At 41.3% G+C, this 27,954-nt stretch overlaps 1 protein-coding gene across 3 annotated transcripts in view; it reads left to right on the forward strand.

Moving 5' to 3' along the window:
* The window catches only part of MAP3K20 (mitogen-activated protein kinase kinase kinase 20), a 129,977-nt gene that overhangs the window by 60,304 nt on the left and 41,719 nt on the right, over positions 1 to 27,954 (forward strand). For all 3 annotated transcript variants that reach the window (XM_034785402.1, XM_034785401.1, XM_034785403.1), the window contains exons 8-11: positions 9,272 to 9,358; positions 13,071 to 13,145; positions 20,713 to 20,819; positions 27,611 to 27,746. In XM_034785402.1, the coding sequence (XP_034641293.1) occupies positions 9,272 to 9,358; positions 13,071 to 13,145; positions 20,713 to 20,819; positions 27,611 to 27,746 (405 nt within the window). The remainder of the gene's footprint in view (positions 1 to 9,271; positions 9,359 to 13,070; positions 13,146 to 20,712; positions 20,820 to 27,610; positions 27,747 to 27,954) is intronic.

Genomic DNA, 27,954 nt, shown 5'->3' on the forward strand with positions numbered 1-27,954 from the left:
CGACATAGAGGTCTCTTTAATTCGACTTCTGTACTCCTCCCCGACGAGGGGAGTAGCGCTAAATTCGACATGGCCATGTCGAATTAGGCTAGGTGTGGATGGAAATCGATGCTAATAGCTCCAGGAGCTATCCCACAGTGCACCACTCTGTTGACGCTCTGGACAGCAGTAAGAGCTCGGATGTTCTGAACTGCCACACAGGAAAAGCCCCGGGAAAATTTGAATTTGAATTCCTTTTCCTGTCTGGCCAGTTTGAATCTCATTTCCTGTCTGGACATCGTGGCGAGCTCAGCAGCACTGGCAACGATGCAGAGCTCTCCAGCACTGATGGCAGTGCAATCTCAGAATAGAAAGAGGGCCCCAGCATGGACTGATCGGGAAGTCTTGGATCTCATCGCTGTGTGGGGCGATGAGTCCGTGCTTTCCGAGCTGCGATCCAAAAGACGGAATGCAAAGATCTATGAGAAGATCTCTAAAGACATGGCAGAGAGAGGATACAGCCGGGATGTAACGCAGTGCCGCGTGAAAATCAAGGAGCTGAGGCAAGGCTACCAGAAGACCAAAGAGGCAAACGGACGCTCCGGATCCCATCCCCAGACATCCCGTTTCTACGAGGCACTGCATTCCATCCTCGGTGCGGCCGCCACCACTACCCCACCACTGACTGTGGACTCTGAGGATGGGATAGTGTCCACGGCCGGATCCTCGGACATGTTAGCGGACGGGGAAGATGAGGAAGGAGATGAGGAGGACGAGGCAGTCGACAGCGCTCACAACGCTGATTTCCCCGACAGCCAGGATCTCTTCATCACCCTTACAGAGATCCCCTACCAACCCTCCCCAGCCGTTACCCCGGACACAGAATCTGGTGAAGGATCATCCAGTAAGTGTTGTAAACATCTAAACATTTATTTGTAACAGAACATGATTATTAACAATGTAAAAAATGGGTTTCTCATGATTAGTTTGATTAACTTAACGGTTCAGTCATGGGCAGTGCAACTATTTCAAAAAAATCTAGCAATGTCCGGTTTTGCATGATTGTCCTGCCCAAGCCGCTCTACTGTTTAGTCCCTGCTACTGCAGCTACAGTAAGATGCGGTCTATATGTCCGGGGATGGAGCAGAAATCCTCCTGGGACATCTCAAGGAAGCTCTCCTGCAGGTAATTTGAAATCCGCTGCATTAGGTTCTTGGGGAGAGCGGCCTTATTGGGTCCTCCGTAGTAGGACACGTTGCCGCGCCACGAGACTAGCAAGTACTCCGGAATCATTGCTTGGCACAGCATGGCGGCATACGGCCCTGGTCTTTGAAGGCTTTCCCGGAGCATTCTCTGTCTGTCGCTCTCAGAGATCCTCATGAGGGTGATGTCGCTCATGATGACCTGCTTTGAATGAGGTAGGGGAATGTTAGTGTTGGGACTGCTTACCGTTCCTTTACAGAACTGTAACCGCTGGTTTGCAGCCACGCGGTGGAGGCGGGAGAGGGTCAGCCGAAAGGGATCGTTCCCGGGGACAGCCGCGAGGGTGTGGGACAGGAGCAGACTTCCTGCTTGCCGGATTGCTGGCAGCAGGGACCGACATTGATTTCAATGTGAAATGAGGCCATTGCTAATATTAAAGTTTTAAGCTGCCACGAATCTACGGCTTACCATGTCTGCGTGCAAGAGCAATTCCGTTGTCCTGACAGGGTTCTCAAAAGTGCTCTGCAAAACCCCAGACACTGAATGCGAAGGCCGAGAATTCGACCTTGTGCTGAGTGCGCATGTGATAGGTGCTGTGCATGGTCCTGTTCACAGAGAAAGACTATGTTCTTTGTTCACAACTACATTTATCTTTCTGAGGAATTCACTCCCTTTTTCCCATTCCCACAGCCCCATCTGCGACTGTCTCACAACCTAGCCTGTCATCACACTCCCAGAGGCTAGGGAGGATTAGGCATAAGAAGAAGAGGACACGGGAGGACATGTTCTCAGAGCTTATAGCCTGCTCCCGAGCCCAGGCAGCACAGCAGACCCAGTGGCGGGAGAACTTGTCCCAAATGCACCAAGCCAACATGGATCGGGAGGAGAGGTGGCGTCAGGAAGACCAGCAGGCGACTCAAACCCTGCTTGGACTACTGAGGGAGCAAACGGACACGCTCCGGCGCCTTGTGGATGTTCTGCAGGAACGGAGGCAGGAGGACAGAGCCCCGCTGCAGTCCATCTCTAACCGCCCTCCCCCGCCACCAAGTCCCATACTCCCTTCACCCAAAGTGCACAGAAGGAGAGGCGGCAGAGTCCCTGCTAACTCTCACTCCACCCCTGCAGAGAGCTCGAGCAGCAGAAGGCTCTCATTCCCCACAGTTTGACAAGTTCTTTCCTTCCCGCCTGACACAAGCCCCCGTCCAAGTTTCACTTCCCAGTCCCATGTGTAGTTGATAATAAAAAATATGTTTCTGTTAACTACTGTTTCCATCATGTTCTTTTGGAGGAGGGGGGGAAAGGGGGTTGGTAATTGGACAGGACAGTCAACTTTGGCAGGGTACATAGTCGGGGGCAGGCACAGCAGCAGGGCACATACATAGTGCAGTGATGCAGTGACTACTTACCCTGGTTAGTCTGGGAGGTTCTTTTCATGTTATGTGGTGGGGGGTGGGTTGCTCTGTGACTTTGTGGCAGGGGAGGGCAGTTAGAGATCTTAAGCGGCGGTCCTTAGGCAGGATCACAGAGCCACACAGCAGGGGATCTGTAACCGTCCCCCCCCCTGCCACAAAGTCACATAGACCCCCCATACACACAGTCCCTATCAGGAGGGGTGACAGGCTCCGTTGAAAGAACCATCCCACCGCAGCGGAGCCTGTCAGTCCTTGAGTTTAGAAGCTGCATTCGCGCGACTACACTACAGCCGCTCCGCACCACAGTCTGCGTCCCAGTTTTTAAAAATTCCCGCGAAAACAGTATTAAAGAAAACGGTGTGCTTTAACAAAGTAGAACTATTTTTATTTTGAAACGTGTGTTGGAAGTGGGGTGAAGGCTTCTCTGTACACAAAATTAGAAAGTCACAGGTTACCCTGCTCACTCAGGAACTTTGCTTTCAAAGCCTCCCGGATGCACAGCGCTTCCCGCTGGTCTCTTCTAATCGCCCGGCTGTCTGGCTGTGAGTAATCAGCAGCCAGGCTAATTTCCTCAACCTCCCACCCCGCCATAAAGGTCTCCCCCTTGCTCTCACAGAGATTGTGGAGCACACAGCAAGCTGCTATAACAATGGGGATATTGGTTTCGCTGAGATCACAGCGAGTCAGCAAGCTTCTCCATCTCCCCTTGAGACGGCCAAAAGCACACTCCACCACCATTCTGCACTTGCTCAGCCGGTAGTTGAAGAGTTCTTTTTCAGTGTCCAGGGCACCTGTATAGGGCTTCATGAGCCAGGGCATTAGCGGGTAGGCTGGGTCCCCGAGGATGACTATAGGCATCTCCACATCCCCAACAGTTATTTTGTGGTCCGGGAAGTAAATACCTTGCTGCAGCCGTCTAAACAGACCAGAGTTCCTGAAAACACGAGCGTCATGAACCTTGCCCGGCCATCCGACATTGATGTTGGTAAAACGTCCCCTGTGGTCCACCAGTGCTTGCAGCACCATTGAAAAGTAGCCCTTTCTGTTAATGTACTGGCTGGCCTGGTGGTCCGGTGCCAGGATAGGGATGTGAGTTCCATCTATGGCCCCACCGCAGTTTGGGAATCCCATCGCTGCGAAGCCATCTATGATCGCCTCCAAGTTTCCCAGGGTCACTACCTTTGGCAGCAGTACATCAACGATTGCCTTGGCTACTTGCATCACAACAACCCCCACGGTAGATTTGCCCACCCCAAACTGGCTCGCGACTGACCGGTAGCAGTCAGGCGTTGCAAGCTTCCAGAGGGCTATGGCCACTCGCTTCTGGACAGTCAGGGCTGGTCGCATCCGGGTGTCATTGCGCTTCAGGGCAGGGGACAGCAACTCACAAAGTTCAAGGAAAGTTCCCTTCCGCATGCGGAAGTTTCGCAGCCACTGTGATTCATCCCAGACCTGCAGCACTATGCGGTCCCACCACTCAGTGCTTGTTTCCCGTGCCCAGAATCGCCGTTCCACGGCATCAACATGACCCATTGCCACCGTGATGTCCTCGGCGCTGGGTCCCCTGCTTTCTGAGAGGTCTGTGCTACTCTCAGACTTCAGGCCATCACCGCGTTGACGTAGCCTCCTCGCCTGACTTTTCTGCATCTGCCTCAGGGCAACCTGTATGATAAGCTGCGAGGCGTTGAGAGCGGCCACAACTGCAGCGATGGTTGCAGCGGGCTCCATGCTCACAGTGCTGTGGCGTCCGCGCTGTCAATGACTTGAAAAGTGCGCGAAATGATTTCCCGCCGGCGCTTTCAGGGAGGGAGGGAGGGCGGGAGTGATGGACGGATGACGACAGTTACCCAAAAGCACCCTGGCCCATTTTTTTTTTACCCAGAAGGCATTTGCGGCTCCACCCAGAATTCCAATGGGCGGCGGGGACTCCGGGAACTGTGGGATAGCTGCCCTCAGTGCACCGCTTCCAATGTCGACGCTTTCCCCGTTAGTGTGGACTCACAAAGTCGAATTACTGTCCTTAGTGTGGACACACACGTTCGACTTTGCAATATCGATTCCAAATATTCGATTTAAGTAAAATCGAACTACTCTCGTAGTGTAGACAAGGCCTTAGAAAGGATCTCTCAGATATTGCATTCCAATATTTAGAGTAATTTGTTCTGCTCTTCATGATTGGCTAAATTGCTTCCAAATTCTCCCTTTGAGATTTTAGTAAATTATTTCATAAGGCCGACTAACAAATAAAACCAAGTGTTCCAGCTGATTTATCCAGACACAAACATAGGTCTTGGATTTTCTCTGAACCACCCAATGACTCCGTTTCCTAAACCAAATGCATACTACTCTAAACAATGGATGCTAAGTATCAGAATCTATCAACCTAAATTTTGAGTCACATAGATCAAGTTTCTTTCTAATGTCATTATGTGTTGTACAGACTATAATTCTTCACTTGTCTAGCTGCTTTGAAAATGCTTGTGGAATAATGATGTTCACTCTTTAAAACAGCCGTAGCTGTTTTGAAATTGTAAAGAAATACACTCAGAACATCAGTTATTTTATCCTAGCTCAACAGAATTCCATTTGGAGTATATTGTATATGTATTTAATTATAAGGGTTTATGCCGTGTCTTTCATAGTTGAGCTATTTTAGCACTTATAAAAGCAAGTAATTAAATACTGGTTGTGTAGAGGCTGTGAAGTTAAATGCAGCAGCCATTGGCAATAGCTCACACATTGCCCTGGATGTGAGAACTTATTTTATTTTTAGAGGGAATGTTGGCCCAGCACACTGGGGTTATCCCATACTCTTTTTGAAAAGAATTATAGGATTTTAACTTCTATTTGGCTAGGTGCAGAGAGTTGCTGGACTAATATCATTGTCAGGTCTCATACAAAGTCTGTTACCTGTAGTAGCACAACACCATCACCCTTTCTGCTGCACTTCTTCAAACCCTGGTTATGAGTCCAAGTCAATAGGAGAGCTGTGCAAAACTATCCGTGTTCCGTTTTCTACCTGTTGTTTTCACCAAAGAGTTGAAGAAAGAATGAAAAATGGTTTGTTTTTCTTAAATTACTAAATTGTGACTTCCCCTAGCCTGCTTTTCTGGCACTCAGAGTTTTTTACCAATTTCATTCTCATGTGGGCTTTATACTGATAGCTTTCAGATGAAGTGGTAACCAGTGAATAACACAGACTCTTTAACTAGTTGAAGTGGAGGTCTATGTACCGGGTAACAGGAGGCGTGTAGAACATGTAAGCACAGTCTCAGCCATAGAAGTTGTGAATCAGTTTTATCCTTACATATATTTCAGTTTATTTTTATTAATCTTAAAATTATATATTTAATATGAAATAACACTTCAAAACCACATTGAATCATTTTCATGTGACCTCATCCAGCTTAACTCAAGGCTAGTATTAAGTATCTTTGGATGGCAGCATCTACAGCTCTCATCAGATGGAAGAATGGATCATTCCAACATCTTCAGCAGAGCTTAAAGAGGCTGAGGAAAGAGGATCTGAGAAGACCCCATTCCACCTTCAAAATCCCTTCTTTCATTTCTCTCTCTCTCTAAAAGCAATATTCGAACAATTAAATTCAGGATTGATCACTATGCTCAAACCCGCTCTGTGAAAACAAACTTTTACAGGTAGCGTGGATTAAAAGGGATATCCTCATTTATTTGGTCTTCCATTATCCACATTCCAGACCTAGCCACTACTGACTAGTGTAGTGGTCTCTTCTAAGGCTTGTCTGAACACACAGTTATTCCTGATTAGCAATCATTGATAAACTCCTTGTGTGAACACCCTTATTCAGAATAAGTTTAACTGTCCTTGATAAACTCCATTTTGGACACTCTTATTAAGAGTGCCTTGTTCCTGTTTAGCGTTAATCAGAGATAACTCCATGTATAGAAAGCCCTTCACAAAAAGAAAACATGATAGTTTTGAGGTTGACATGTGCTAGAGTCAACATGAAAGTTGTCCTGGGCCTGGTCTTTATGAGGACTCTTTTACAAAAAATCCCCTGTTGTTGCTACTGCCATTTCAAAGCCAGAGTGGTAGCAAGGGGTAGAGCTCTCGTGTAGACAAGTCACCAGTGGCCATCAGTATTTTAATCATGGTTGTGTAGACCTGCTCTAAGCAAAGACAATAGACAATACGGTACTTAAACTGCTGGCAGCTCCCTGGAATCCTGTCTGTACTAGTTTTCCCAGCATAACTGCCCCCAGTGGAGCTGAACTTGGAGTAACAGTGGGAATTTTTAGCAACTAAGTAATGTTGGGAAAGTATTTGAAACTTTCTGAAAAAGACAGTCACACTCTTGCTCTTCATTTCATGCCCTCCTCCCCATATGTTCACTTTCTCTCTATCTGTTCACAAGAAGGAGACTGAGCTCTCTAGGAACCACAATTTGCAAGCCTCTGCTGTAAATCCTTTTATGTATAGTTCTCTGAACTGTGTCTAGTTAGACTACTTCTCTCTGCAGTTTTGGTTCCACTTTGACTGACAGTCCAGTATAGCCAATTCATAAGACTGTGTTGAAACTCTTACAAAAACAAGGCAATGAAAATGTTACCACGGAGCTCCAGCTTGGTGGAAAATCTTTATCTAGATTGTTGACTTGACTATGAAATTGGCATCACTGACAAAGCATTGTTCTCAGTAAACCTTTTGGAATAAACACAAAGACTTATGGGACTCAAGTTCCTCATCTTTTGGCTTTCTAATGCTACTAGTGAACAATAGGATACTAAAAGGGAATTCTTCCTACTTTTCTCAGATTCCTTGCTCTCTTCTGGGTTATGAAGTATAGTTTGGAGTATTTGGAGCTAATACAGTTGGGTTAAGAAACCAGTGAGCTGTACAAGACAATGGAAATAAAAGTAAAAATGGCATCATAAAGGAATTCAGTGGAAAATGTACTGACTTATGTGCATGAATGGAAACATACAACCACTACCTGTTGTGTGAGAAAAGCAAAATTGTCTTCTTTTCCAGCTACAGGCTTTTGGTGATGTATGAAACCTACATATTTCAATCTGTAATATTGTTCACCTGAAGAATTTTAAATAATATTTTACAATTCTAACCGTTCTTATACATTTGATGTGTGATCTTTAGTGAGATTCCCTGAGGGGTTTTGTAGTACATAGGGCACAATAGCCCTACAGTTATATAGATGAGGTAGTTCTGTGAATCTGTTCACCTGCACAATTGGGTGGCTTTTGTTTTATGCTGACTGCTTATTGGGGTGCCTGAGCTTCATGGGTACATCAAATCAGTTACTTATTTTGCAGTTAAATTCCCTTCTTTTCCTCAGCCTTACCAGCAGATGTGTGGTAACTGGAATAACACATTGAGGTGTATTTTCCTTCTTCTAAAGGGAATGAATTGAGCCATACAGGGGACTGGGTACCTGTATGAATACTTTCCCTTGAAAAATTTTTATACAATGACTTCTTCTAAGATACTTTTACCTTTACTAATCAGGTTCTGGCTCAAACAGAATTATTCAGCAGCTCTTTTGATATAGCACCCTGTTCATTTGATTTTTCTGCTTGAACAGTGTCTGCCAATGTTCTTGCATGTTCCTACTAATTACCTTCAAAGTTGGCCATAATTCATTGAAAATGATGTGGCTTGACTAAGCCTGAGTACTAGCCCAAATAGCAGGGATATCAAGACTTATACAAGGTGCTTGGAACTTTTGGCTAAGTGGTCAATAAATGTTGGCCCCTTTTTTGGTGTGTTTTGAGCTGAAGAAAAAGTTTTTATATAGTTTTTTATATCTGTATCAAGAGATATATATATGGAGATCGAGTGTTGTAGATATATGTATGAATGGAGACAAGAGTGACTTTTAATTTATTGAACTCCAATATTATGTCTCTACAGTAGAAAAAGAAGTTGGGTTTATTGATTCTTAGCTCTTTTGGTGATGTTGATATTTTTACAAAGTAGTTGAGATTCTCAGATTCTCATTTGATTTAATGAGTTGGTGCAATATATGCAAAAATGTTACATGTGTATGCAGATGGAGGAGATCTTCCCATGTCTGAAGATAAATTATTGTTGTAGGGAGATTAAAGATAAAATATTAATATCTGATACCTGCGATACCACTTAGTTTAATATCATCACAAACTTGTTGACAGCAACAATTATTATATTACTTTAAAAGTGTATTTTGGATTGGGTGTTTTGTTATAAGCGTGTATCAGAAGCTAAAAGCTTATTGACTCAGATAGTGATTACTAAGAGGCGCCATTTGTAGTTGTATAGAAATGTTTAAAAATGTAGAATTATTCTAATGAAAAGGTTTGTCTAGTTGGGGTTGGGGAGAAAGAGTTCACTATCTTGCAAGGCTGAACCACCATTTTATGGTATAAAGAAAGAAGAGAATATTTCCTATGGGTTTCACAAAATTGCAGTCACTGGGCCCCACACAATCCAGTTTTTTATTTGGTTTTGCTTTAGAGGAAAAAACAGAAATACTAAAATTAATTTAGTGAGAGGATCTTGCACACAAACATTTGTCCAAGTTACTGCAAATGGGATCTGGTTGCCGATTAATTGGATACAGATAGTGCTGTATCAGGGTTTAATGATGTATTTAAAATACAAAGTACAGAAATAAAAATTCTTTTCTTTTTTTCTGCTCCAGGTTCTCTGGGAGATGCTAACAAGGGAGGTCCCCTTTAAAGGCTTGGAAGGATTACAAGTAGCTTGGCTTGTAGTGGAAAAAAACGAGGTAAGACTACGTTTCTACATTCAGGTACATAGATCAGAAAACAGTATTGGGGTTTTGCAAAAGACTTTTTCATCTTCTTCAAATTGAAAGTAAGTTCACGCGTATGGAAAGATTAGCAGTAGGAGCTAACACAAAGGGTCAAAGTGATGTTATTCCTCATGAATGGACCCTTTACATCTAATTGTTGCAGCTTCACGTCGTGATGCTGTAGATCAAAAATTGTACAAGTACTGTACTAGTTTCTCAGTCTCAATTGTAAAACCTAGGGGTTTGTTCTTAGTGATGAAAGAAGCCATTGCGTCCAAGGTAGGGGAACAGTTTAACTCCATCTCCTGCGTTTAGGACATCTTTTTACTGGCCGGGAGTTGATATATCTGTAAGAGACCTTCAGCTACTTCAACTTAACTCTCCCAGCAGGAGTCACTATAGTACAAGAAACTGCCGCTTAGATGAGAATTTCAAAAATAAAAGAAGAAAAAATAGTTTAAAAAAAAGAGAGAAATTACAGTTTTGCCACCTACGTTCAACACTACATTGAAGATGAGCTCCTCACTGGGATTGGCAAGGCTGTGGCATAGCTGCAAGCTTCCTCATGCAGAGTCTTTCCATTTCAAAAGAACTTCAGTGGTGTAAACACCGTTTGTACAGTGTCCCCAGCCTCGCTTTTCTTCTTCCCACAAAATGAGGCTTTCAGTTAGTTGGGCATGTGAGCTATATGTCTGAACACATGGTTCTTTGATATCAAAGACAGTAACTACATTTAAAAAACATTTAAAGTTGGGACTATACCACACACAGACAAGCATGGAAATCTCAGTTAAGAGGAAACCTCTACTATCTAGACACAGTGGAAGTTTGGGTAACGTTATAATACAACCCAGTATCTCTACAATACAGTTTTATATTCTTCTATACAAACTATTTCCCAAAATACTTTATACTTAAATAAAATCGAGTTAAATATTAAATAGCAGAGGGAGAGACAAATGAAGAGAGAAACACCTTTGTATTTTTTTTAGTTCTGTTTGGGAACTGGACTGGTTCTACTCCCTGTCGAAGTACATGAGATGTCCAGATTAGTTGGAAATGCTACATTAATAGAGAGAAGCCTTATGAACTCAGCCTTCTACAGAATAATATTATCAGAACAGGAAACATAACAGGATTCCTTCTCCCACTATGGGAAAAGCCTCATACAGCTAATGCCAAGTTATTTTGGAGAGAGAGACCAGAAACTTTTCCGTATACTGTATATGGCATTCCTGTGCATATCACGTACACAGGTTTATGCAGGATCTGCCGTACAATACCAGACCATTTAAAATTCGGTGAAGAGAACTGATCTTCTGTTGAAAGATGTTAAAGTGTACAAATATATTTCTTCATGGTTTTCCAAAGCAAGGAACTATTAAAATATATTATAAGCAAAATGTGGGCATGACATGCTGCCTTACTACAGCCAGAAGAAGCTTAAGAAAAAAACAAGTGTCCTTCATGAACTTCTCAGTACTAGATGATAGTTGCAACAGGATGGTGGTGCCTCTTATGCAATCTTCCTTCCTAAGTGGTGCAATAAATAGATTGACACTGACAGTATTTTTTGAATCTGATCACAATCTATTGAATGTGCCCAACACAGTCCTGCAAAATAACAGTCATGCAAAATATTCATTTGCTCTCCTATTCCTCACTTCTCCAGCAGAAGAAAAATGGAATGTATGTCTCTCACAGTAAGTAAATAAATATAAAGGGGCAGGTTCTTCTCTCAAATAAACCAGTGCAAACCCTATTGGTGTCAATGGGATTGCATATGTGTGATTCAGAGCAGAATTAAACACACTGTTGATCCAATCTGCATTCTTCTCCCTCTAAAAGTCAGTGCAGAACTGAGTCTAAAGCATACTCACTGAGGGCAAAGATCAACCCGGTGCAAAGGGAGTTCTAAGAGGTTAAGTATGACTTCAGTGGTGCCTAGTCTTGTTTGGGTCCTCTGCACAAAGGTGAATTTCATCCTGCTCGAATATTTTCCTTTTTAATCCAGACCTGCTTCACCCCCAATGTGAATGCTCAAATTATGGTTGGCATTAGCTAATGACAAATTAGTACTGAGAGATATCTTCTTTATTATGGTATGGTAGCCTTGGAATATGCTACCTATATATTGCCTGACAAATTACATTCTGCACACATAAAACAGCTGTAATTGATGATTACATGTCTCCTGGTAACCTATTTTCCATCTACGTGAACAGTGAGGGTTAAAGACAAATGCCATAGCAAGACTAGCAGACATATTTTTAGGCAAATGACTTGACCGAGTATCAAATGGCAGTGCAATTTGTTCATGCACTATAGGAATTTCAGTGTATTTCCTGTGCAGAAAGCTTTTTCACCAGCAATGCATTATTTTAATGATTACACTCCAGTAATATCTTTATTGAGTATCTCATGTTTCCAGTTTTTGTCTTGTTTAAATGCTTATGCAGACAAATTTGTTGTACTCCTAGTTTGGCATGCTGTGGCTCATATGGCTTTGCAGGTCACGTTGCAGTAATATAATGGTATAATTTGATACAACTTGCTCTGCTTGACTTGCGCAGTGCCAGAATTAGTGCAGCAAAGTGCCTGGGGTAGCAAGTTGGTTTGAATGGAACTATAATATCTTGGTTAGATCATCTTTATATGCCTCTGTCCTGTTTATAGCACTAGAGAATCATTTTTCCAACTTGGCCTCTCAGATTTCTAGGTCCTTCACGATCCTCCAATGAAGAACCATTCTGTTGTGTATTTACAGATCTATTTTAGTTGGTATCAAACATCTGAAGTCAGTCAACTGAGAGCCCAGCGGTATCTCCTTATAAATGTAATGCGATAAAGATAGTCATTTCATCAAATGTAGTGGGATTTGGGTTTGGATCTTTCCAGACTGGAGAAAGAGTTGCAAATTAAAAGTTGCCTCTAGGATAGCCTGTCTTAGGTATCTTTCTTATTCCCTACAAAGGAAACCAAATTGATTTAGAACTGGTTCCCTGTTGTAGCAGTCCTGGTTGTAACCTGCAGCTAATTGTTTTAGTTCTGGCCTTCTTCAGCCACCTAATATACAAGTTCTCTTTGATCCTTGAGTTCTTTTTTTGAGCTACTGATATCACAATTACTTAATCTGACCACTTAAGCTTCATGAAACTTATCTTGTGGAGTAAGATTCTCATAGAAATCTCTCTTTTATTTTATTTTTTTAACTTCATCGCCTCCTCCATTTCTCTGTGATATCAACAGTGATTTTAGTAAAATTTTGCTGGATTACTTTATGTGGGAGAAAGGGGCTAAGTTTTCTCCCACATTACATTTATATTGAGGTACATCTGTGGACACCCAGTCATGCAGTTAATTGATCTAAACATTTAATAGTCATTTGCGAGACTTTCCATGGGCTTGCCTCATTTGATCTATTGGGCATTTGTTAGTTTTTTAACATACTCTGTTTGAATATTTGCTCCACCTGTTCCTTATGGTGTCTTATTTTGGATTTTGTACATTGCTCCTCAATTATGGAGTTTTGTCATGCTGTTAATGGTTATTTTGAACAATTGCCTCATCTTTTTGCTTGAAACATCAAATGACCAGTCTTATAGAAAGTATTATGACTAAACCATTAAGAAAAATAAATTGCTCTTTGCTTTCATTTAACTGGTGAATCCTTTCTCCATTGCAGAGATTAACCATTCCAAGCAGTTGTCCCAGAAGTTTTGCAGAACTGATGCATCAGTGTTGGGAAGCTGATTCAAAGGTAATTTCATTTATTGTGTTCATGTTAAATGTACCTATTTCTTTTGCGTCTTCATCATTTTAGTATGAAATTCTTATTTTGTAGGGCATAGCTGGCCTATTACTGCTGCTGCAAACCAATTCAAAACCGTTAGTTAGGGATCTTCATTATGATCATCTAGAACATATTTATGGCTAGATGCCTCTCTTGCCTTCTAAAGCCAGACCTGTTTAGGGAAGACAGCATTGGAATGCTGACTGGAAGAGCTGTGCATAGGGTAGGATGGAAGAACTAATACATTTTTTTCGGTAACTTAATGAAAAAATAGTTTAGTTCTTACCTATAAAACAAATTTTCTTCATAAAATTATTTCTTTACAGATGTAATATAATGTAATAATTAAAGGCCTGATTCTGACACCCTAAGCACATTGGGAGCACTTGCAACGTAAGTCTCTTCATAAGGATGTCAGAACAAGCTCTAAATTAATATGAAAACAGAATAAAAAAGCAACTTCAAGAAGAGTTGTTATGTCAAGCTAGTAAACCTTTGCACCTGTTTAACTGCCCCTGTGGGGGTAACTAAAGGAGTAAATATTAATTTTAATTACTAAGTAAAAACTCATATAGATGATGGGAAATGTCCATTTTTAGTTCAGTCCACTGCCCTATTCTGTGTACAGCAAATTAGTTGGAAAGAGACCTGTGGAGGTAGCTGGAAAACAGTTCATAATGGCATCAGCTTTGTTATCAAATATGAGCAGGCATTTCCTTCTCCTGTGAAGATAGTTAAGGAAGAAAAATGATATTGCTTTACTCAGTTTGGTAGAGTCAGAATTCTGGTCCCGTTGAAGTCAATAGGAGTTTTGCCACTGATTCAGTGGGACCAGGATTTGTTCTGGGATGAATTGGCTACTTTAAAGCTAGAGCGCCTTGTCACTTGGAAAGAACATGAGAGGGAGACTAAAGGAAGAAAACCACCTTTGTAGAGGTTTTCCCCAGATTGTTCTGTGGGGGACAAGGCATGTTCTCTCATTGAATGAATGGAGGGTTCTGTCCCTCAAGATCCTTGAGATCCACCAACAATATGGTGCCTTCCAAATGAAGACTCTGTGCGTCTTTACTGCAGACTCTTTAGCCCCCTCCAGTTTCCCATGAAGGGAGTCCCTTAGTTCACAGACAGCTCTGGTGAAAAGTTAATGCAGCATCATGCTGCTTTTCTGCAAATTGCTGGAGCATAACAACCATTTCCTTAGACCACTCCCTCGTGAGACACAGATCTCCAGCAATGATGCTGAGAAGGCAGTTGACCCCTTCTTCTGTAAAAGAGGAGAGAGCTGCACGTGGAGGGACTCTCTGCATAGGAATCTATGGGTGACAGCCTAGCCCCTAGTTATGAAGGGTTCTTCTGAAATATTGGTGGCCAACTTGTTTGTTGTTAAAGTCATCACTTCAGAGGGAGTATATAGTGCAGGGATTGGCAACCTTTGGCCCGCAGCTCGCCAGGGTAAGCACCCTGGCAGGCTGGGCCGGTTTGTTTACCTGCCACGTCTGCAGGTTCGGCCGATCGCGGTTCCGACTGGCCACGGTTTGCTGCTCCAGGCCAATGGGGGCTGTGGGAAGCGGCACGGGCCGAGGGATGTGCTGGCCGCTACTTCGTGCAGCCCCCATTGGCCTGGAGCGGCGAACCGCGGCCAGTGAGAGGCGCGATCAGCCGAACCTGTGGACACGGCAAGTAAACAAACCGGCCTGGCCAGCCAGGGTACTTGGCCTGGCGAGCCGCGTGCCAAAGGTTGCCGATCCCTGATATAGTGCAATCCTTGTTATAGACTACTGTGACCTTATTTTAATACTGCAATATGCAACTCCCCTGTGATTTCCTGTGATTAGTCTGTCAGCTTTTAGGCTTTGCTTTCAATTTTATAGAATTTCTTACTATTTGAAGAAAATTATCTATCCCATTGCATTGAAATTATTATGAATAAAGCATGCATAGAGGAACTTTATTTATATAGTAAAACCTATAAGTTAAAGTAACTTTAGTAAAGTGCTTTTTACATTAAAAAGACTATTTATGTGCTAAGTATTAATCATGATTATTAAAGAGCACCTCCAATAGGCAACTACTTGTCTTAGACATCCACTTTCAAGTGTCCCCATCTCTACTATTTTTCTAGGATATTAGAGAGTTGCTTCCACAAGCTTTCTCCCTATTGATCTCTTTATTACTAGAGATGTTTACCTTAAAACAGGGTCTTGTGTTTCTTAGTTTCATATGTTTCTACAGAGTATCCCCCACCTGATCTGCGACATCATAAATTATTAGAAATACGATTACCATCTGAGGCTTGGGAACTGGGAGAGGAAGTAGAAACAGATAAAGTAATAGAATCAAAGGTACTGTTTTTATACACACATGCCAAGTAACAAACATTAAGTGAAGGGAAACACTGAAAATATTAGCCAGAATTCATTGTAATTGGAATTTCTTTTATAAAGTTTTTCCATGAGGCATTGAGATGTAAGGGCCAAGATTTTAAAAAGTGACTAGTGATTTTGGGTGCCCAACTTGAGACCTCTTTCAGGAGTCTTGTTTTCAGAAAGTGGTGAGCACCCACTGACCGAAAAGAAGGTATCTCAAGCTGGGCACCCCAAATCACTAGTTACTTTTCCACATCTTAGCAAAAGTCCTCAATCTGTGCTTACATTGTTTTTATTAAATTAAAAGGTACCTTCCCCTTTAAAAAAAAAATCAGTGTAGTCCTGTTGCCTCCTTCCTGCTCTAGACAAAATCCCATCTACCCTCAAGAGAAAAGCTGTTGCCAAGGCTGATTCAGGTACCTGCCAAGGCTGATTCAGGTACCTACTATGCCTGTAAAATAGTTGGTGTTCATATGCATAGATGCACAAGCATTCCCAATACTGTTGTGAATGTCGACTTGGAACAAAGTTTTGACAACTCCTGTGGCTGTCCTGGTTCACTGCTTGCCAGGGAACTGATGGGCAGGATTGCCTGGGAGAATAACATGAGGGGGAAAGGAAACCAGGAGAGCTGGCTGTATTTTAAAGAATCCTTAGTGAGGTTGTTGCAGGAACAAACCATCCCGATGTGTAGAAAGAATAGTAAATATGGCAGGTGACCAGCTTGGCTTAACAGTGAAATCCTTGCTGATCTTAAACACAAAAAAGAAGCTTACAAGAAGTGGAAGATTGGACAAATGACCAGGGAGGAGTATAAAAATATTGCTCAGGCATGCAAGAGTGAAATCAGGAAGGCCAAATCACACATGGAGTTGCAGCTAGCAAGGGATGTTAAGAGTAACAAGAAGGGTTTCTTCTGGTATGTTAGCAACAAGAAGAAAGTCAAGGAAAGTGTGGGCCCCTTACTGAATGAGAGAGGCAACCTGGTGACAAAGGATGTGGAAAAAGCTAATGTACTCAATGCTTTTTTTGCCTCTCTCTTCATGAACAAGGTCAGCTCCCAGACTACTGCATTGGGCAGCACAGCATGGGGAGGAGGTGACCAGCCCTCTGTAGAGAAAGAAGTGGTTCCGAACTATTTAGAAAAGCTGGATGAGCACAAGTCCATGGGGCTGGATGCGCTGCATCCGAGGGTGCTAAAGGAGTTGGCGGATGTAATTGCAGAACCATTGTCCATTATCTTTGAAAACTCATGGCGATCGGGGGAGGTCCCAGATGACTGGAAAAAGGCTAATGTAGTGCCCATCTTTAAAAAAGGGAAGAAGGAGGATCCAGGGAATTACAGGCCAGTCAGCCTCACCCCAGTCCCTGGAAAAATCATGGAGCAGGTCCTCAAGGAATCAATTCTGAAGCACTTAGAGGAGAGGAAAGTGATCAGGAACAGTCAGCATGGATTCACCAAGGGCAAGTCATGCCTGACTAACTTAATTGCCTCCTATGACGAGATAACTGGCTCTGTGGATGAGGGGAAAGCAGTGGATGTGTTATTCCTTGACTTTAGCAAAGCTTTTGATACGGTCTCCCATAGTATTCTTGCCAGCAAGTTAAAGAAGTATGGGCTGGATGAATGGATTGTAAGGTGGATAGAAAGCTGGCTAGATCGTTGGGCTCAACAGGTAGCGATCAATGGCTCCATGTCTAATTGGCAGCCGGTATCAAGCAGAGTGCCCCAAGGGTCGGTCCTGGGGCTGGTTTTGTTCAATATCTTCATCAATGATCTGGAGGATGGCGTGGACTGCACCCTCAGCAAGTTTGCAGATGACACTAAACTGGGAGGAGGAGTAGATACACTGGAGGGTAGGGATAGGATAGGGTACAGAGGGACCTAGACAAATTAGAGGATTGGGCCAAAAGATATCTGATGAGATTCAGCAAGGACAAATGCAGAGTCCTGCACTTAGGACGGAAGAATCCCAAGCACTGCTACAGACTAGGGACTGAGTGGCTAGGCAGCAGTTCTGCAGAAAAGAACCTCGGGGTTACAGTGGACGAGAAGCTGGATATGAGTCAACGGTGTGCCCTTGTTGCCAAGAAGGCTAACGGCATTTTGGGTTGTATAAGATGGGGCATTGCCAGCAGATCGAGGGACGTGATCATTCCCCTCTATTCAACATTGGTGAGGCCTCATCTGGAGTACTGTGTCCAGTTTTGGGCCCCACACTACAAGAAGTATGTGGAAAAATTCGAAAGAGACCAGTGGAGGGCAACAAAAATGATTAGGGGGCTGGAGCAGATGACTTATGAGGAGAGGCTGAGGGAACTGGGATTGTTTAGTCTGCAGAAGAGAAGAATGAGGGGGGGATTTGATAGCTGCTTTCAACTACCTGAAAGGGGGTTCCAAAGAGGATGGATCTAGACTGTTCTCAGTGGTAGCAGATGACAGAACAAGAAGCAATGGTCTCAAGTTGCAGTGGAGGAGGTTTAGGTTGGATATTAGGAAAAACTTTTTCACTAGGAGGGTGGTGAAGCACTGGAATGGGTTACCTAGGGAGGTGGTGGAATCTCCTTCCTTAGAGGTTTTTAAGGTCAGGCTTGACAAAGCCCTGGCTAGGATGATTTAGTTAGGGATTGATCCTGCTTTGAGCAGGGGGTTGGACTAGGTGACCTCCTGAGGTCCCTTCCAACCCTGATATTCTATGATTCTAGGAGTTTGGTGGTGGTGTGTGCAGGAACCTCAGGCATTGTATTGACCATTGTATTGCTTTATACAATTCAGTCACTCAATGCTTTCACCTGCCCTTCAGAGACAACTCTGTTCTCTGTCAACCGTTATATTCCCTCCCACTGTTCTAGGCAGGTCTGAGAGCAACATAAGAAGTAGTCGACTGGGCTCAGCCCTGCCCAGTACTTCCCATATACCCCCAGAAAGACATATCAAGCAGAATGCGCACAAACATTCTGGAAATGAAACCTGTATTAATTTCAGTATTCTATTGCTTATGTAACAAGGGGCTTGTGACGCCCCTTTTGCCGCCTGCCCTGACCGTGGCATTATCAGTGAGGGCTGCCCCAAGAACCCCAGGTAACAGGGCTGCTCCTTCTTCATCTGCTCCTGAAAATCAGATAATGCAACTAGTTTAGTAAGGACACACTACACACCTGTTAAGTGATTGTATAATGTTTAATAGCACTACACAAATATATTAATGGGGTCTGGGGTTTGCCACATGTTCTGGGAGCTGTCCCAGTTGCATGTCCCACACTCCAGGCAAACAGAGATGGAACATCAATGGAAAAGCCATTGAAATTACAGGAATGCATTTAGCATACATTGCTACTTACAAACCCAAAACAGGGCAAGTAGCTGCAGCCATGACTTTGTGCATTTCACTGGATTTGCGTCAGCAACAACTAAATATATGAAAAGAATAAAACTTAAGTTGAAAAATCAGCTCCTGGCCTCTTGGAGCAGCCCCACTCAAAACTAGCAATGATTGTATTCTGGGACTCAAAGCACAGAGCCTATCCGCCAGTGGGTGCAAGGGAACCTCCTGCCAAGCTTTACCCATAGCATCATCCATGTGGAATTGTGTGATGGTGTAGTCCCCGTCCTCTATAATGCATGTGGGGATTCACTATTTGGAGAGAACCATTGTAACAAACTTCTGGGATTCTTTACTAGAAACAATGTATAGAATTATAGCAACAGGTACAAATAAAGTACTGCCAAGTTTGCACCTGCTACCGTATTATGCAGCTGTTCCAGGTTACAGTGCAGAGAACTCTATGGGATAGGTGTGAAAATGCACAGGTACAGCAATGGCTAGGCAAATGCTGTGTGTCACAGCGAAAATCTGCTTGCTGCACCATTTGCCTGAAAACTGTGTAGATGGTCCAAAAAATGACAGACAAAAAAAGCCTCCAGTTAGCATTGAATAGTGCAGCACTACTGTATAAGAGAGGTTGTCTCTTTTTTTGTTATACATTTGACACTTTTTTATGCTGTTTGACATTTGAAATAAAGAAATTGTCTCTCTTTTATAATGTAGAAATCACTTGGATCTTCCTGGGAGAGACACCTCAGCATTGTTCCTAATTGTTTTTGTGCACCCAAATTAAAATGCACGTTTTAATTGCTGCATCTGTAATTTTAGCAGAAATGGTGTAATTACAGATGAGATGCAGAGAGAATGTGCATCATCCCTTTATTATGTATCTACATTTTGTCTCAACCTTTTGTCTCAACCTTGCCTGGGGTCTGTCAAACACACTAATGGAGTCACTGCTCTTTCAAGAAACATATTTAACTGTGCGTTTTCAGTTTTCAACAATTATCGTACTCTATAGCTTCCTTTGTGACTGCAGAAAGTAGAAAATGCAGAGAAGTTGACTGTTCTGAATGATGAGTGAATTTAGTTTTCATAAAGGGGTTTAAGAATGACAGCCTTTAGTTGTGCAGAGGACACAAACAGCACACACATGGGTACTGTGAATTTTCCCCCCACTGCTTTGCTGATATGCCCAGCTTTGTCATGGAGGAATCATCATAATTGTCCTGATGTCTGTTCAGTCCCTGACCTCGGCTGAGACTATCAACAAGGGTGCCAGTTATGGAGGGGCAATTTTTGTGATGTGGACCTTTGTCCAGTAGGAATTGAACTGAGGTCTCACACTCAGGCTACCAAATGGCTTGTTCAGCTATTAATAGTGTTGAGTTCCTACCTGTGACCTGCAGTTGCAAAGCTGTGTAATGAAAGTTATTACCAATCCCTTGGAGGCATCCTTCTCCCAGATTAGGACTGTTAGGTAGGATTTTCCTCCTTTGCACTAGAAACACTTCTTTCTAAGCATTATAAATCCCTTATTATATTATTATTGTTGTTATTATTTGTTTATTATTTTATTTATATTGTGGTAGTAGCAGATTGGGGGCCCACAATTGTAGATTGTACCAGTTTCTATGCTAACTTTTCCAGTGGAAAGTAAATATATGGGTTTAGAATCATTTTCCATGAGCTGAACACCTGATAATTATGTAGGCAGCATCCCAGTTCGTGTGCTATTTGCACCCTTGTGCTTGCACTTGCTGTAGGAGAAATCCCATTAATGTTTTAACATAGTCAGATATTAAAACAAAACCCTGATTATTGTTATCATTTTGTCTTCAGAAAAGGCCATCTTTCAAGCAGATCATTTCAATTCTGGAATCCATGTCCAATGACAGTAACCTTCCAGACCAGTGTAACTCATTCCTGCATAACAAGGCAGAGTGGAGGTATGTTTCTTTGCTTCTCAAATAAGATGATATGGTGTTCATGTGAAATGATGTGGGCAAATTAAGACTCTTTCCACAGGGTTAAGTGATGAATTGTGTGGCTGGCATTAAAGTTACTAAAAAGAGAAGAAATCAGACTCAGGTGGGGAAAGATGGTAATCTCTTTCTTAATACAAAATACTTGTTCAGTAGATATTTTTGGAACATATTTGATCTTGTTTTTTTTCAAGACTACCCAGAATGTTGTGGAACGTGAGTTATGAGTCAATATGCTTAAGCTGTACACTTGATTAATATACACTTTTTAAGTATCACAAATGTATACAGATTTTGTCATACAAATCTTAAAACCAGGTATGTGTATTTAGTCTCTAATGTGAAGATGTTTGTGATTCAAGCTATATATTACTACATTTGTACATATCTGTGTGTAGAAGTGTGCAAATTACATGTTACACAGGGAAGGAACATAAAAGGCCACGTTTTCAAAACAAGCCTACATTTATGAGTCTGAATCTTTGCATGTGCAGCCACTTGGTGTTATAAGTGTTGCATCTACATGATAGGACTTACTTCTGCCAACCCCATTATTTGTGATAATGCACAAAAATTGTCTGAACAAATGATACGACCTGTTTCCAGTTGTATGCTTACAAATGGAGACCCAGGCAAAGGCTCTTTCAATTATTTGGAACAGTTTTTTAATCCAGTTTTCAATCTGTTTTATATGTGTGCAAAGAATAATATAAGAGAAATCCAAAAGCTTCTTTCTCAGTATGTAAGCTTAGTGCTTCACAATATTTCTTAGTGTTTGGACAAGACTTTTGAAAGCAGATCTGCACAGACAGAGGATTGTTACCAGATGATCTTACTGCAGTCTATATTAAGAAGCTTTGGCCGCTGTCCAGGTAAACTGGGAGCACAAATACTCAGATATTCTGTGCCTGCAGCTCTGAAAACAAGCAAAGAAAAACATTCAAGAAAACTGGAGCTGGGAAGTAGAGAATAAGGAAGAGATTATAGACATGAGATTTAAACAAAACAATCCCAAACTTTGTTGGTGAACTTCAAAGGCAAATTGATAACTAGGGAATTTTATTGTGTGTGTGTGGAAAAAGTGAGCACAAGATGGGATGTTTGAGCCAGGTCACATGATGAGAGTATAAATAGCATGTTTTAGAGCTGACATTATTCCTGCACTGACTCAGCAGAGAATCTGGTAACTGCATCTCAGCTCTCAGTACAGTATACTAACATTTTGCGCCATCTGCTGATATAAAATGTAAACTGCATGTATACTAGAAAATCTGCAATTTGATCTTGAAGTGCCCAGTACACAACAAATTTCTAATGCATTGATGTTCACCTATCTAAAAATATTATTTTTGTCGAAAGTTCAGCTAGGTTTTATTTATCAGCTGAAGGAATCTGGGTTGTTCTTGTGTTTAATTCTTCCATGTTTGTTTAAACTGCACTTAAGTTGTTGGATGGCTTCTATTTGTCACATTTATTTTTATAAGAAATCAGTATATCTGTTTCCCTATCTTCTTCCCTCCCCTGCCTCCCCACTCCCCCCCAATTTGGCTTGGGATATCTTTTGAATATGAATGTCTCTCAAATAGGGATCCACCAGATTCTTTTGGGATATGAATTGTTTGTTGGACACCATGATTCTTGCAGATTTCTGGGCTGGCATTTTATCTATTTTGCATTTTTGGTAGCAAGCAGAAGGCAAAAAATGTTGGAAGAATAAGTCTCATCATGGGGGTTTATTACATGACCACAAGCAGCCTCCACATTTTCTGCCACTGTTCCTTTAAACTTTGGTGAGATCAGTCCTGCTACTATAATGGTAATTGCTGCTTTTTTTTTTTTTTATAATCTGGATAGCTGCCTTTTGCTATTATTGAGTGTTAAACTTCATATAAGAAGTTAACCCAATGGATCTGGTAAGGAACATTTATATTAAAGATGGACAAGTACTCAGATTCCTGAAGGAACCAAACAACTATCCACTTAAATCTTGTCCATTCAGCAAAGTAGATACCTGTTGAATTGACATTCAGTAAAATTAAACTTTTATTCTTTTGGTAAGTTTATTCCTTTATCAGGAATCTTCTCCAGATGGCTTACCTGTTTTATGAAATATTTCATTTTGGGACACAGAAACTGTTGCACTGTGAATACTGATTAATGTTTTGTAAACATAAAGCACGGCAAGTGAAAAGTGTTGTTCTAGCTGTGGAAAAGCATTTCAGCAAAGGTACAGTTTCAAGGTAAAATTGAATTATAGAATTTTTCAGAAGAGTTGATAAACTTATAGACAAGGGAAACAGGAGAGGAAAAAAACTTATTCATGATCAAGAACAATTCACTTGGAAGCAAAGATAAATTTTAAGTTAAGTAGTCTGAGAAATGTGGAACAGTTAGAAAGAAACTGGGGTGTATGGAGGTATATATAGTGGGATGTATGGAAACTCTGTCCAGCAGTTGGGATGAAAAGGGTTACTCTACTGCTGATTAGAATAAGGGCCACAATTGCTTGCCCTGAGTCTAGGGGCATGTTTTCATGGGGACACTCAGGGAAGATAATGAGAATTAACTAAAGGTGTGCAAATTTAAAGAGCCTTAGTTAAAATGTATTAAATTCCTGTGTGGACTCTCTTATTCAGAAGTAAAGTGGCCCAAGGGGATTAAGCTAAAGCAAACTTAAGGCCACTGTACTTCTGAATGAGAGCAGCCACAAGGGGCTTTAAGGCACTTTAGCTAGGGGCGTGTCTACAATTACAGTGCTGCAGTGATACCGCTGCACTGGTGCCACTGTAGCACCTAGTGAAGATGCTTCCTATGCCGATGAAGGGGTTCTCCTGTTGACATAGTTAGCCCACCTTCTCAAGAGCCGGTAGCTGTGTTGAGAGGAGAAGCCCTCCAGTTGACATAGTGCTGTCTACACCAGGCATTAGATCAGTATAACTGCGTTGCTCAGGGGTTCACACCCCTGAGCGATGCAGTTATACTGAGCTAAGTTTCTAGTGTAGATCCAGCCGCAGGCTCTTTAAATTTACACCTTTAGTTACAGTGAATTAACTTTCCTGAGTGTCCCGGTGTAGACATGCCCTAGGAATTTGGCCAGTAGCAAGTTGGGCCAGCTATAGGTAAGAATAGGAAGTGCTGTCAAGAGTTAGCTTAGATGATGACTGGCTGCAGAAGTCAGAGAGAAGATTGGAGCTGAGGATGAGAACGGGGATGTGGCTCTCTCCTTGCAGAACCCCGGGAGAGGTGAGCCACGCTCTGTTACTTACATTTGGGATTTGGCTGAAGACAGTCACTCCTGAGGAAAGTCGGTTTGCATTTGTTTCACCCTTAAAAGGGCAGAGCAATCTTTTGTTTTGTATGATGGTCAGCAGTAAATTGCACCCCACAGGGGCTATATGATGCCACAGAGTACATAGACTCCGCTTTTGGACTTACAGTAGCTCTGACTGGCATGAAACAGAGAACTGGAGAGTTGATTTTTGTACAGAGCGGACAGAGTACAAATAGGCAGAATACAATTTGTCCCATCTCTAATATGTTTTTGATTGCAAGCTTCCTGTGATGTCTGTTGGTAAAAATCCAAAGTATTTGATTTAATATGTCTGTTTTTATCATTGTCTAAACGTAATCCAGATCTTCTTATTCCCCAATATCTGATATTTTTCAAACGGAGGCTCTTGTTTCTGACTAACAGTCTCAGGATTGGCAACATAAAACTTATCTTGAAGAGCATATTTAATAGTTCTTTCTGCAGGTCTCTTATTAGGGTTGAAAAGTAATGTAAATGTTCATTGTTAAATAGAGATTGTATTTAGTATGCATTTTTTCATGTATACTAGCCATGTTCTTTCCTTTTTTTGAGAGCCTCTGTTCTGGCTATTTAAATGTGATAGTATTAATGCTTATTTTGCTCTATCAATGAAAATGCAAAACTAAAAAAAACACCACATACCAGTCACGATTTTTGTCTGTATCATTTATAATAAGACACATTCTCTGAGACTGTAGGATGAAATGGTTCAACAAAATCAAGCAAGCAAGATCAAACTGCAGAACTACAGATACACATGTCTTATAATGTATGTTTCAAGCTGCTATATTTATGAAGTAACAGACTCATTAACTGGGCAATGTACGGTAGCTTTCTCTTTAATTACACTGTTTTATTATATACAGTGGAATTATTTTTCAGAATGCAGCTGTTTTCACAGACTGACCTTTTATTAGAAGAGACATTTCTGTCTAATGAAGAGAGATAATTACAGTACACAGTATGCTTTTGACATATGGAAAGCTATTGTTATCAGGACTTTCCTGTTGCAGAATTTTATTTAAGAGAAAACTATAATTTACATATTTTAAAATGTATAAAACTACATATAAGTAGCAATAAAGTTGAGACACAAACCAACAAAAGCAATGCTAACAAGTGTCCTCAAATTGTCCTATTGTACACACAATAGATATAATAATATACATGGTACATAATGTAAGTTAGAATATTAACGTCATCAGTTTTTTTGTTTTTGTCACTTTCAGGCCTTTTAAATTACACAATACTTAGTAGACTTGGTCCTTTAAAAAGACTAGATGTTTTAGTCAAAAAATATGTTAACCTTTCTCTTCTGCAGAACTGGCTGTAGCAGTTTTTGCAAGGCCTCCAAGATCTGAGGCCTTCCTGGAAATCAAGGAATTGATGGTTATGTTGTTTGCTGGACCTTCAAAAGATAGCCTTGGGTGAAGGGATTGTGAATCACCTATGGTCTTTAGGAAAAAAACTAACAACAAGCTTTCAACCCTAGTAATCTGTTTGCATTAGTTCATATTTTCAAGCCTACTTTTTTTTTTCTTTTCTTTTCTCTCTCTCTTTTTTTTTTTTTTTTTTTTTTTTTAAATGAGGGTTGAGCTCCCCTTTATGTTTGTAGGGGACCTCAGCCATGACCTCAGGCTTTATGTGATCACAAAGGATATCATTGACCTCTTCATGTCTGAGATAAAATTTTGCCTAAGATCACATGTTAAAATAAATGTGATAGACATTTGTTCTGACCACTAAATTAACAGTAAAATCAGCATGATTGGCTGTCTGTACTTCAAGAAGTGCCCCCAGGCAGGACTGTAATTTGTATGCTAGATATATTAGGTGTAGCAGCAGAGTTTATTTTGTTAGCAGGCTTGCCAAAGTGATGAAAGTTCATTTTCATAAGCACCAAATTCTGACACAGATTTCTTATAAAAAGGGGGGAAGTATTCTATTTTGAGTATTTAAATTACTTAATTGCTGTCATTTTAAAAAAAATTGGAATGGTACATGAGCTTTCACAAACTTTCAACCTGAGCTGCTTAAGGTGGGTGTTGCAGCTGAATCACCTTATGCTAGATTTGGAGGAACACTGCAAAAAATAATAATATTTACATTCTTACAAATAAACCTACAATTCACTTTGCTCCAGTGTTTGCAGCCCCTTTTATTTGCATTCTGCAAACATCTGTGGGAGCAAATGTTGTTTGCACGATTGTTTTGTGGAGGTGGAAAAACCTTGTGAATAGTTGTTCAGGAGAGTTTGCAACTGAAGTGTTCGTGTGGCCATCTTGAAATCTCCCTATGGGAGTTTAGAGAGCAGAAACAATGCCATGTGACTAACCAGTCAGACAGCATGAATATTGGACACTTGAGGCAGCAATCAGGGTACACAATTTGCAGCAATCTACAGGCTACACTATGTTCATATAAAGCATTAGTCAAATAACTTCAAATAATGAGTAAGTAAGTACAAATCAAAGTCTGTTCTTGATTATTCACAAGGAAAAACCTGTGCTATTGTCAATGAATTATTTGTTTGGCCCATCTCTATTATATACAGATTAGTGTATATTATAAAAGAAAGATTGTTGAATGATCTTCCAAGGGGACTGATGGATGTTCCATTCAGAGACATTTTGATGCTAGATTGGACAAGCCATTTGAAAATATGCTGAAGGGAACAATCTTGCATCTAATTCACCCCTCACAGATGAAACTTTACAAGAATGGTATTGAAAACCCCTTTCCTACTCCTCCTTAACTTCCCATCTCTCATACTCATTCACACCCTTCTGAGTCCTTCCTTTTAATTTCAGAGTAAAGGTATATTACGATTTGGGCCTCAAAAAACCCAAAAGGCCTCTAAAATCAAAGCTAGTCTGATGTAGAGAGGTCCAAACCAAATCCTTGTGAATCCAAACTATGTGACCCATAACTTTCTATTATTTTAAGTAGTGTGACCAAAAAGCGTTGGTGTGGGGTTACATTTCTGTTATGTTTTAACCTTGAGAAACTGGGGTGGGGAAAGTCGTCTACTGAGACTGTATAACAAGCTTCAGCCCAAATAATATTTATGGCCAAGTTATAAACTCCAAGCAATTGGGGCTGTTAGCCTACACATATAGCAATGCTAGTGATTGCCCTATTATCACTTCCGAACCGACTTTCCTTCACTGATAGCACCTATTTCATTATATTAAAAGAAAAGATGGAATTTCCCTTTTTTTTTTTTCTTTTAAACAGTAAGGCATTCTGGTTTATCCTCTGGTATAAACATTACCAGTTGTTTTTAATGCTCTGAAAGGCTTTGTGTTTGGTGGTAATTAAATGTACTGCTTGAGTTAGTGTTGTACTTTTCAGCTTTTCACATTTAATTAATGTTCGTGTGGGAATTATGAACAATTTATATCTGTCAGAAAAAGACAAGACTTAAAAAATTGTCTCTCTGCAGATGTGAAATTGAAGCAACCTTAGAGAGGCTGAAGAAACTGGAGCGTGATCTGAGCTTTAAAGAGCAAGAGCTCAAGGAACGGGAGAGACGTTTGAAAGTATGGGAGCAGAAGTTAACAGAACAGTCCAATACTCCTGTAAGTAAAATAATTCAATCTTTCCTCTGAGTGCAAAAAGCATTTGGATCATTGTCTGAGCAAATCTAGGGAAATTCCAATGAAAGATGTCTACTATCGTCTCCATTTGGTCCTGTGGGGCTATTATGGCCTGTTTTATTAACCAGTACAAATAATACTCTTTAAAATTCACTCAATGCATTACACAGAAGATACTAACTATGGGCCA

Source organism: Trachemys scripta, chromosome 11 (genome assembly GCF_013100865.1).
Source record: "Trachemys scripta elegans isolate TJP31775 chromosome 11, CAS_Tse_1.0, whole genome shotgun sequence".
Classification (NCBI taxonomy): Eukaryota; Metazoa; Chordata; order Testudines; family Emydidae; genus Trachemys; species Trachemys scripta.